This window comes from Scomber scombrus, chromosome 7, assembly GCF_963691925.1.
Source record: "Scomber scombrus chromosome 7, fScoSco1.1, whole genome shotgun sequence".
NCBI lineage: Eukaryota > Metazoa > Chordata > Actinopteri > Scombriformes > Scombridae > Scomber > Scomber scombrus.
The window spans coordinates 12,724,763-12,736,866 of NC_084976.1; the positions used below are offsets into that span (position 1 = coordinate 12,724,763).

Consider the following 12,104-nt stretch of genomic DNA (forward strand, 5'->3'; position numbering starts at 1 on the left):
CAGCATTTACAACCAGTAGTAACATGAGCTTTAATTTACGTAGATGCTGTTTGATTAAACACAGTATTACAGTAATGAAATATCCTTGTAGAGAGACAGTTAAGTTTGTTTTCAATTGTGATCCAAACTGAATAGAGAGTCTCACACCTCACACCAGAACCAAGGTCATAAAAGCATACCAGTCCTCTTGTCATGTGGAAAACAGACCTGCAAGCAATTTCGGTACAGGAAAGAACTGTGTCTATTAGCAGTTCATTGGAGTAGGTATTTTAGTAGCCATTACAAAAGGCAAATCCCTTAGCTTAAAGGTTTATGCCCAGGCATCCGAGCTGAAATAACAGCTCTCAGTTTATACGGGGTCATAAAGAACTGTAATGATACTGGGGAAATTAGTTTCTATGGAAGGGGCGAAGGAGGGAGGGAAAATGAAGGGAAGGAGAGCAGGAGGGATTGAGCAGGACAGTGAGAAGGCAGAGGCAGGAGGGGAAAAGAGAGAGAAAGAGATCAAAAGCTGCTGTGGAACAGGAGGAGGAAGGAAGGAGAGGAAAGGGGAGAGAATGAACAAATCAGAGAGAAGAAAGGGGGAATAAAAGTCACTTTTATATGTGTGTAAGTGGATGAGTGTGTGTGTGTGTGTGTGTGTGTGTGTGTGTGTGTGTGTGTGTGTGTGTGTGTGTGTGTGTGTGTGTGTGTGTGTGTGTGTGTGCGTGTGTGTGTGTGTGTGAGTGATTTAGAGTTGATGACACATTGTAAAATTGAGCCTCAGTTCAGCTGTCCTTCATTAGAGTGAAGCTTGCAGTGCAAACTAGTTACTCATACACACGCGTACACACACACACATAAATAAAGTGTGTAAACTCAATCTGTTCTTTATTAGAGAACAGCTGGGGGTGTAGGACAGCTTGACTGGACACTCTAACACTGTAAACTCTGTCTGACCTTCATTAAACAGTCGAGTGCGTTGGTTCACTAATAGTTTAAATGAATGACCTAATCACTGCCATGTGAGTCTGTCTCACTGTCAGTCAGCTTCTTAGACAGAGAAGACCACTTAACAGAGCAGCTGCTCATAAAAGATACACTCCAAAAGCAACACTGTTGACTTTGCTTTTAAATATACATCAACCTAACCTATTAATCTTTCTGAAAAATGTAGTCAAAAATAAGTTTGGGCCTTGCATATGTCATTTTAAGACATACTCCTGCAGAACTTTGACTTGAACAATGCTGAATTTTCTAATAACACTCCAGCCAGTAACTTCGGACCAACAATAATGGCTCACAAGCAAATGTTTTGAAATGCAAGCTGTGAGGAAGCAGGCAGAATCATTTCAAAAACTAATTATGTTTATACTTTTCCACAGTAAAGTCATATTTTTGGCTTTGACAGTCAAGCCATTCTTAGTCCTTGCATTCTGTCAGTAAGTGGACAGTGACTGCTTTAATGAAAATCATTCATACATGGAGCTGATGCACAAAAACTTCATTTCCTAATCTAACAATGTAAGGACTCTCATTCATTCACTGATGAATGCATCGCTGCTCAGTCACTCTAACAATAAGTGCTTGTGTGTGTGTGTGTGTGTGTGTGTGTGTGTGTGTGTGTGTGTGTGTGTGTGTGTGTGTGTGTGTGTGTGTGTGTGTGTGCGTGTGCGTGTGCGTGTGTGTGTGTGTGTTGAAATACCTTTAACAGCTTCGTCCACTACTTCCACCACTCGATCAATCTGTTGAACCTGAAATACAGAGAGACACACAAGGGACAAGTTTATTGATGCTGACAAACCAGGTCCACACACTCAAACAGAAGCCTGATATTGACAATACACAAACACACATCCACTGATCCCTATTTAAACAAGGTGGGCATGCAAATATACACAAGACAAGGCACACAATATGCAGAATGCACATAGATAAACAAGTACAAGCAGATACAATCACACCAAGTGTTCTCAGTTTTTTCAGTCTGGATTAAGTGATATAGATTTCTTAAATGTCACTGAGTGTCTGTGCAGCTGCAACACCATTTATATTATGTAGTGACAGCAGAGCTAGACCGATACATCGGCCAGGCCAATATTAGTTTATTGCACATGTATTGTGATTTCTGTGTATGTGGACAGATAGGCAGGTTACAAAATTAACTTTTTTGTCAATCAGCCAAATGGCTATTGAATGTTCAAGTTTTACCAGCCACTCAATAGATTACCATTGTTTTTTGGATGGTGAGTGAAGCAAATCTACACTTGCATATTTTACCAGCATTTGGCTGGTGGATGGTGCTATTTTTTTTGCCTTGCCAATAGGTAACAACACATTGTGATACAGATATAATAAATATTACAGTCAATCAGTCGATATTTTGCAACCAGATTTGAAAAAAAACTTCCCACACATCGTAAACAGTATTAGTCCTTTAAAAATCTTTGCTAGGATTGTAATTGACAGAGACTGTAAGATAGTTAAAGGCTGAGGAACAAGAGGCACAGACAGAAAATTTGAGACAGGGGCACACAGACCATCATACAGGTAAGAATAAAGCAATCTCAAATCCTAAGATTATGAGAGAGTGACCACAGCAGAATAATGGTACATTAGGTAATAGTTACTCTTATTGCTTCTTATGGAAGCTCCTGCTGCTCTGCCAAAGTGAGTACAAACCAATGTAGAGAAAAGAGGCAACACTGCATTGGCCACAGTTTAATAAGAGCCAGACCATTAGGAGGTGAAGCTAAGTACCGAAAAGAGTCTGAATAAAGCACTGATTTTACAAATCCACTATCCTAAGTACAATAATCTGTCAAGGAAAGGATGGAGAATGAATGAGTGGAAGAGAGAGATGAGAACAGAGTAAAATTATTTATTCTGCCATTATTTCTTCTTTCATTCCCTCCCACCACTAAAACTCTCACTTTCTCTGTTCTTAGAGGTATACGCTGTAGCTCTTGACACCCACTCTCAGTACCATCGGACCCATTACTCTGAGAAACCTTAAAAACACACACAAGCGCACATTGTGTGTATGCTACATACTGAAATTATTTTAATGGCCAGTCAATCTGGGTCCATTCAGAGCAGCAGGTGTACCTACTCTAAGTAATGATTAATTCAGATTACACTTTTCAATTCTGATTCTTATGGATGCATAATTAGTAAGAGACTAATTCAGTATTTACAGCAAGTTCTACAAAACCCAAAGAATCATTTCAACCTGTGTAATTTTCAGGAGCGTTTTCAATTTGTGTGCATTACGTTATACATTCAACAACAGCCAGTAGTGTAAAGAGTGTATAATTTGCGAGTAATTGAACTAAAACATAAAGAAGAAGATAAACTGGCTACACAATATCCATGCTGAGAAGACTGATGTACGTGCATCTCATGTTTACAGCATTGCTTACCCACTGTAATCCTCTGATTACCTAGCCAGCTCTGTTTACGTGTGTGTGACTGTGTGTGATGTGTCTCAGATACAGGATTTGACATGTCTAGTTCAGAGAGACGCCAAACACTCTGGGCTTGCGTGACTGTCTGTGTACCTTACACACAATACACTGTCATTCATTTCACAGTGACTTGAGACAAAAAAACACAACAGAAACGCACAGGCACACAAAAAAGCTGACACACAGGTCAATTAAACTGAATGAATTCAACAGGAATCACTTTTTTTTTTGGAACTACACCCCTTATCTAGCCGTTAGTGGAATCACTATATACAAATTCACGACTGGTGGTTATTTGCATCTAATTTGCATAACCCACCAACTGTCGCTGTCAGTGTGTGTTTTGATATAACAACCAAGGATACACAAAGGGAGTGCGTGCGCACACTCATATGTCTCTTTCTGTTTTTGCCACCATGTGTGCCTGTTCAAGCAGTGTGTGTATGTGTGTGTGTGCCCGTTTCTGTGTGAGTGTGTGTCTGTATCAACACATAATCCAATGTACTCATGACAATAAAAGGACCGGCACATGTAAAATTCCCAGCTGTTTCTGCCTCGCCCTGAAGGCTGAGACACACAAGCCTGTTTATCTGAATGTCATTATATTACACATACATGCCACTTGATTTGAATGTAATTATGTTACACAGTGGCATGTTTACTTAAATGGAATTACAGTATTTATAGTAAAGGATATTTGATGTAACATTTGAGCCACTCCCCACCCCCCATCCATCATTTTTAAGACAGTGGTTGTAATCAACACTGGATATTGGACTGACTGATTTATCCCTATTTTCAACGAGGCAGTTTGTTTTTTATGAAAGCAAATAAATTCAGCATTATGTGAAATTACGATCAAGGTTTTCTGTGGTGATTTAAAAGGCTCTGCTTTTTTCTGTGAGCACGGAGTGAAAAAAACAAGGCATGCATATACGATACTTCTAAATTGACTCTTTGCTTTGCTTTGTTATGCTTTGTTAGACATGCAGCAATTATTTAGCTCTCCTAAGCATGGAATAAATGTCTTCCTTTGTGTGTGTGTGTGGCACGGATGTATTTGCATTACAGTTGCTCAAGGAATATTTTAACAACTTCACATTGTTTATTTATGTTGGAATGTCTTATGGAATTTTGTTTACATGATTGTTTGCAGAATTTAAGCGACAAAAACTTCACCCAACATGGTTTCACAGGGATAAAAAAAGTTCACACTCTTTACAAGCCCCATCTATGATTTAATGAGGAATACTAATTTAGCTATTAAATAGTGATAACCTTGACACAGCTTTTTAGTTTCCTCCTGTGATGACTGAGGTGTAATATACATAAAAAAAATTGTAATAATTGTTCCGTATCACGATTTGCCATGCAGTCTATTCATACCTGCGCCAGAGGGTTATGAGCTGAAATTGAATAGCTTAGAGGCTCCAATCCAAAAATAACCAGAAGCCAAGATCACTTGTGTTGCAGCAAACTATACAGATGCTGCAGAGAAAATGGCTCTAAAATCTATGGAAAGGGTGTTTTTTTCCCCTCTGCTTTTGTTATATCTGCATAGTTCTGTGACTCCCACAGTGTTAACAGAGTTTTCTCTTTATCTGCAACACCTTTTGTGTTTTCTTTGCCTCTGTGTGGTATCTGTAACCCTCTGCTCTTTCACTTCACTGTCTGAATAGTATAACTAGAGGGGCAGACTGTCCCATGCCACCTTTTAAAGAAAAGGGAATAGAAAAGACAGTTTATGCTCAGGGCACAAAGCCATGAGGGCTCCACATCCTTTGCGTGTCCCTTGGTACCTTTTTATAGACATCTCTACAGGATAAGAGTCAGTACACCTGATCTTTCTGTACTGGAGGGAAATTTTCTGCATGTTGCCATGTACTAGGAAAAAAATCATTTTTGGCAATTATATTGACGATAGAAGAACATAAAGGGACTACACTGCTTCTAGGTGGAACCTTGACACTAGCTCATATATGGTGTTTGGGTTAGTGTCTAAGAGGTTAGTATTATCTCACAGTGAGTACATATGGTAACATTAAAGCTGACTATGAAGTATACACTGGCCGTAAATATTAACAATCTAAAACACTAATACATTTTATTCTTCTCAGTTATGCATATGCTTAAATACAGTATGCTACATCGCTTTTTTAAAAATATGAATCCTCTCCCTCTTCCTTTTATCCCTCCTTTCTTCATATATTCTCCCTCCTTTTCTAGTCTCCACCTTATTCATCTTCTAGTGATCCACCAAGCAGCAGGGAGGCCAGAGTAGAACAGACACAGCAGGTTGGCAGGTGAATGACAGGTCAAACTGTCTGTGCAGTGTGTGTGTGTCTGTGTTTTTGTGTGTGTGTGTGTGTGTGTGTGTGTGTGTGTGTGTTTGTGTGTGTGTGTGTGTGTGTGTGTGTGTGTGTGTGTGTGTGTGTGTGTGTGTGTGTGTGTGTGTGTGTGTGTGTGTGTGTGTGTGTGTGTGTGTGTGTGTCTGTGTTCATCAAAGGTTGTGCATACTGCATATTCTGTATGAACACATCCCTACACTCAGGTTATCCTTTGATACAATTTGATGTATCAAATATAAAATACACATATACTTACCCCTATGATGCTGAGCCCTTTGAGGTAGTCCATCCGTGGCTGGGCCTGGGGAACACAACCTGCTACTACCACCTTTTTGTCTTGCTCATGGGCTTTTCTGTACAAACAAAGACAATGAGAAAGATGAAATTAGACACTGACATTAGATCTGATAGTGTGGCATTTTTGCCCTGAGTTTGCACTATTCCAGGCAACCTTTTTTGGTTAAACCAAGTGTAAAAAAAATGTTTAAAAAAAAATGTCCATGGTTGTGGCCTGCCCACTGAGGAAAATGTTCAACAGGTACAAATGGCGTGATGGAGTTGAAACAAACAAAGTAAATTCTGAAACCTTATTCAGGAGAGGCAAACAGACACTGTGTCTGAAAAAAACAACTTTTTGTTTAGTTTTCTCTTGTGGCATGTAAACTATTCCCTCATAAAATGTCCATGAGAGAACAGAGAGAACTTATTCAATTCCCATGATCCCAATTCAGAATGTGTGAATAAGACATGTGTTAGTTTGTTATGTCTGATATATCATGCAGAGGTATGACAAAGATTTGGTCTAAGATGAGAACAATTATGGTCGCTGTTAATGCTGGGAAGTATTTTCCTCTTGATCTATTGTCTATTTTTTACAGTAAAACAAATAAGCCATCATCCATCAGCCCAAACTTAGAGCTCTATTTTTTTCCAAGTAAAGCCTGTAGAATTTAATCCATTCTACTCTGAAGAATCCACTGTGTTGTAAGCTTCAAGGACTAATAAGCAAGATTGGCAACTCAGGTTTTGGAACAGACATATAAGGAAAGTAGGATGTCATCCTGAATGAGTTTGAGATAGCATGCCATTGGAGAAGGTGTCTGGCATATCTTTCAAATTCTAACTCCAATAAGAGAGACTGTGAGAGAAAATGAAGCAGACTACTGTGATAGGTATGGTGGTGAATCAGTGCAGCCCTTGGCTGACAAAAGAAACAGTAGAAACATGTTCACAGACAACATCTGACCAAAATTTAGAATATCTGACAAGTCACAATGACCTTTGATGACAAAAAAATGACCAAGCCAAAACTGGTGTTACAAATACCCAGCCCATGCTGACATGGAGTGTCAAATATTTCCATGTATGAACAGTTATGCACAGCGTGAAGAGGTCATAGTCAGTAAAGTGAGTACTGATAAGGCATTTTACAATGTCATATTAATAGAAATGAAAAGAAGCACTAAGAATCCCATTTTCAAGATGATTTTAATTAAAGAGGGGTGGACAGATAGTAAAATAGTGAAGCAAACCACGAGAAGTGTGTGCTTTGTGTGTGTGTGTGTGTGTGTGTGTGTGTGTGTGTGTGTGTGTGTGTGTGTGTGTGTGTGTGTGTGTGTGTGTGTGTGTGTGTGTGTGAGTGCATGTCTGTGTGCGTGTGGGTCTGTGCAAGTCTTTATGTCACCTCCAGTTAGTGGCAGTGAGATTTGAGACACTCGGTCTGTCTGACAAAAGCTTTTGGAAGAGCTGCCCAGACTCCGCCATGAATCTTTAATAATGAAGCCTCCTGACAGCTGGAGCCAGGGAGGGAGGGATAGAAAGGGAGGGGGGACATGTAAGTGAGGGAAGAATTATGGGAGGAGGACAGAGGAGAAGCAATGAAACTGGATGCAAACTGTCAGTTGCGTTTTAATTCAGACTGTGTTTGTATTCTTCAGCAAAACAAAGAGAGATAGTGACGGAGGTAGAGGGAGTGTGTGTGAGAGAGTGGAGGGAAAAGGGAGAGAGAAAGGTGAGGGGTAGACAAACAACTCAATTCGGAGCCAGCTTGCATTGTGACGTGAACGAGAAAAAGAGGGATAGATGAAAGCTGAAGTCAGTGAGCGATGACTGGAGGGATGAAGGGATGAGAGATGAAGGCAGAGATGAACGTGTTTTTTATGATTATTCTGATTATTCAGAGCTGTTTGTATTGGTCTGTGTTATTTTAGAAAATTGCACTATTTATTGGCATACAAGGACTGGCCAGATAATGACAAACCACTTAAGATGCCAAAAAACATTAATCATTAAGATAGAAGAGAGACTCCTGGAGACTGTGTTTCATCACAGAAAGGTGTTTTAACAACACGTGCAATCGGAAAAACTCAACACTTAATTTTTGAGCCTTCTAGTGTGTTTTTATTGATCTTCAGAAATGCACATTTTCCGCTGGTTTAATACATAGGAAATTGCTCCTTTTATTGTGCAAGATGGGATAATATCCAGGCCACTGTAGCTGCCTTCCTATGTTCTAGTCAAAACACACCTTAAAAGTAGACCTAGGAAGAGAGGGATGTAGCAGTAGGCAATCATGATCCTACTAAAATCTTTCTTTTTTTTAAACAGAAAGTTGGATAGATGTAAAGTTGCAAGACTGAGTGAAGTGAAACATAGGGAGACAGAAAAAAAAATTATCTGGTTAGAGTAGCTTGAGTAGCTGTTCCTCATGAAGGACTCACACTGGCATCACTGCACACACAGACACACACTCACAGTAGGGGTGCGTCTGCATAATTCACACCGTCTCCTGCCAAAATACGCCAAACGTTCCTTTAATGCGCTACTCGCTCCTAGCCCACAGACTCAGAGCCATAGCTGACACAGCGAGTAAGCAGACAGCGACTGAGCCGTCGCCTCGCCGCCCCGGGGGGAACAGGCCAATCACGTCGCACACAGTTCCTGGATGGGATGAGATGGAATGGGATTATGCGATGCAGTTGCCGTGGTGATACTTTCGAGCCCAACCGAGCGCTCGCTGCCAGTGACCCGGACCAGAGCAGATGTCCCTCGAGATCAGAAGACGAGGTGTGTGTTTGTGTGCGAGCATGCATGCATGCATGCACACACACACACACACACACACTTCCTTAGCATCTCACCCTAAATCTCCATCGCCTCAAGAACACACATGCGCACCCACACACAGGGTCAGAACAACCACATGCTTGGAATATACTGGACATATACATGCCAATGGTCATGTATGGCGATGGCAACAGTGTACAGCATATTTATATATATATATATGACCTATGTGGTATGTATGTATGTATGGTAGGGAGGGCTTTGCTGCACGTACTGGTTTTTAACAGCTGAGCGGACACGGTGAATCAGTCAAATTAGACCGGACTAAATGTCTAACTGAATTGATCAGGTTGACTTGGAGAAGCCCCTTGCCATAAATATGACATTAAAATAACTCTAGGCATTAGATGGACCACAGTACATGACCTATATAAGGGCCTCTTCAACTTTCTCACAATAGAACTTGAAGTGAAGGAGAAGTCCTTCCCTTGTGGATTATGACATTATCACATAAATGAGCACTTTTTTTAAGGGCCACGTTGATGATTCTCTCACACTTGCCGACAATACGGCACATCCTGACCGAAAGAAATTCATGTTAACATTATAAAATATTGTTTTTAAAAAATGATAGGGATTTATCTTTCTTCTTAAACTTGTGTCATGATTAATTTTGTTTTACTCTTCATGATGTTTCCAGACAAGATTTACCATGAGCAACTATACTCACCTGAATATAGGAGTGTGTTTTTATCTACGTGGTCATTATAAATGATATCTACTAACTCCTACAGAAATACCACATTTGTCCTTTAAGTGTTTTGGTGGTGTTGTAAGTTGTTCTGCCCTGTACCCTCATCTAATGTAGCACAAATATTTCTGTCAGGTGGAGAAACATCTGTGTGTGTGTGTGTGTGTGTGTGTGTGTGTGTGTGTGTGTGTGTGTGTGTGTGTGTGTGTGTGTGTGTGTGTGTGTGTGCGTGTGTATGTATGTGTGTGCACACGTGTATGTTTGTCCTCTCGATGACTCTCCCTGCTGTTAAACACCCTCAGTCACATACCTAATAGCTACATCGTGGGGAAGAGGATGAGCTCATTACACACAGAGCCAGCCATATGTTCCTTAACAACAAAAGTGTTGCTTAAAGGATGAGGTCATCCTAGTAAGAGTAGTAAGGAAAGGTTGTGTAACTAACTGCATCATGATATGTTCTTTGTGCTGCTTTACACACTTAGTGTATGACCCATCCTGTTAGGCACATGTTTTAATATACCAACTGTCTAAATGTATTTATATGACCTCACTAACCTTAATTCAACAGAACATTTTTGTTTCGACAGCTAAAATATCAAATTGTTGTGTGTTAATTAAAACCCTTTTCTCTCTCTCCATCCCGTGCCCCATATTTCCCTTGTCCTTGCTCCTCAGTCTCCTCTCCTTCCTCGTCCGCTCATCTGCACTCCGACAGTTGTTTCCGGCTGAGTTGACAACAAGCCAGCAAATCAGCACACTCCTGACCTCTCTGCATTAGCATAAGCAGCAAGGGGCAAGGTTAAGTACCCATCAAGCCTCAGTAATTAAGATATGAGCTGGTGTGTGTGTGTGTGTGTGTGTGTGTGTGTGTGTGTGTGTGTGTGTGTGTGTGTGTGTGTGTGTGTGTGTGTGTGTGTGTGTGTGTGTGTGTGAGAGAGAGAGAGTGAGAGAGTGAGTGAGTGAGTGAGTGAGTGATATAGAGAGAGAGAGTAAGTAAGAGGGAAAGAGACCAAATGTTTTTGTATCTTTCACTTCACATATTTTCCACTTCTGCAAACTTTCCCTTACTTATATAACAATGCAGTCCTGGGCTTTGTCACTGTCTCAATTTCTACTCCACAATTACTATAACAACCCAGTCAGATACTTATACTTACTTTTGATCTACTGAAGGGCTATATGTTTATTTGAGTAATGTTTTATTCATGTTTTCATATTTATTTTCCTGTGTGTCTCTCTCTCGCAGCAGTAGGAGATACATCTCTGTTACTGACTGACAGCCCTGACTGAATGAATGTGGAGGAAACACACTTTGTTACTCTGATGGAGAATGCATCCTCTCCTCTGCGAATAAATGTACCAACAAAGTTTACTGAAACAACTGGCAAAATACAAACAGTATAAATAAAACAGCAGCTAACTCTCGGCCTATGGGATCTGACTGCAGATATACTGAACTAAATGAAAGCTGTTAATGTACTAGATCAGGGGCCTTTGGGTGATGTAGCACAGAGAGGCGAGTGGAGAAAAAGGGAGAAATGCACTGGAGTGATTGATGGGGAAACTGTCCAAAGAACATTTTTATAAATAGTAGTAAAGAGGAGAGAGGTGAGGGAGTGAGGTAGCACAGAGTGTAAAAACAGGAAAGAGCTGATGGTTAGAGGAGATAAAAGGCAGGAAAACATGACAGATGAAGCATATGGAGAGTCACTGAAGGTCTCCAAATCCCATCAATCCCACTGTATGTTAACTGCCAGTTTAAACAGTAACTGTCTAATGTGCCACTAGTGTCCAATGATGAGTTATCTAATACAGTTAAGATCTCCAGTTCTACACAGCTACAGAATAAAGACCAGCACTCTGCCCTGTGGTCTAACTGCCCCCTTATTGAAGCTAATGATAACTGTAATTTATACTAAGTTGGAAATGCAACACTTAAATGTTTTAATGCTATTGTGTCAAAGAATGATGCAAAAATTACATGTCACTAATTGTTTCCCTGATTCAGTTACACAACAATTAGTAATAGATAGTTTGGGTGGTGTAATGGGAAAATAATGTAATTAAAGTAAGAAATGGCCTGTGTGAGTGTAAAGAAAGAAACTCATTCTAATGGATAACTATTAATGAGTAATATATAAAATAAAATTGCAAAACAAATTAAACTTTAACTGCCCAAATGGTTCAAATGCTGCCAGCATGTTTGTAATCACACCAAATGTATATATTTATATGTACCTGTGCACATTAATCAATACTGGAATTTTGAAAACATGACTGTAAATGTGTCAAGGATGGCTCTAAAAGCATATTTGCACCTGTAGGACCAACACTACAAAACAGGTCTGTATGGCAACATATAAGAGAAAAAAAGTCCCTATATAAGGCTGGAGGCTGCAACATGTCAGAAGGGAAACAGAAACAAGGGAGTGGGAAGAGCTGGTGTTGAGTAAAATAAAAGGGAAAAAAACAAACTGCTAAGAGCACATC

General features: G+C 40.1%; 1 protein-coding gene across 1 annotated transcript in view; it reads right to left on the bottom strand.

Annotated features, from left to right (window-relative positions):
• The window catches only part of cdkal1 (CDK5 regulatory subunit associated protein 1-like 1), a 252,024-nt gene that overhangs the window by 165,532 nt on the left and 74,388 nt on the right, over nt 1–12,104 (bottom strand). The window contains exons 5-6 of the mRNA XM_062422643.1: nt 6,051–6,147; nt 1,685–1,733 (exon numbers count right to left, since the gene is read on the bottom strand). Coding sequence (XP_062278627.1) covers nt 1,685–1,733; nt 6,051–6,147 — 146 coding nt within the window. The remainder of the gene's footprint in view (nt 1–1,684; nt 1,734–6,050; nt 6,148–12,104) is intronic.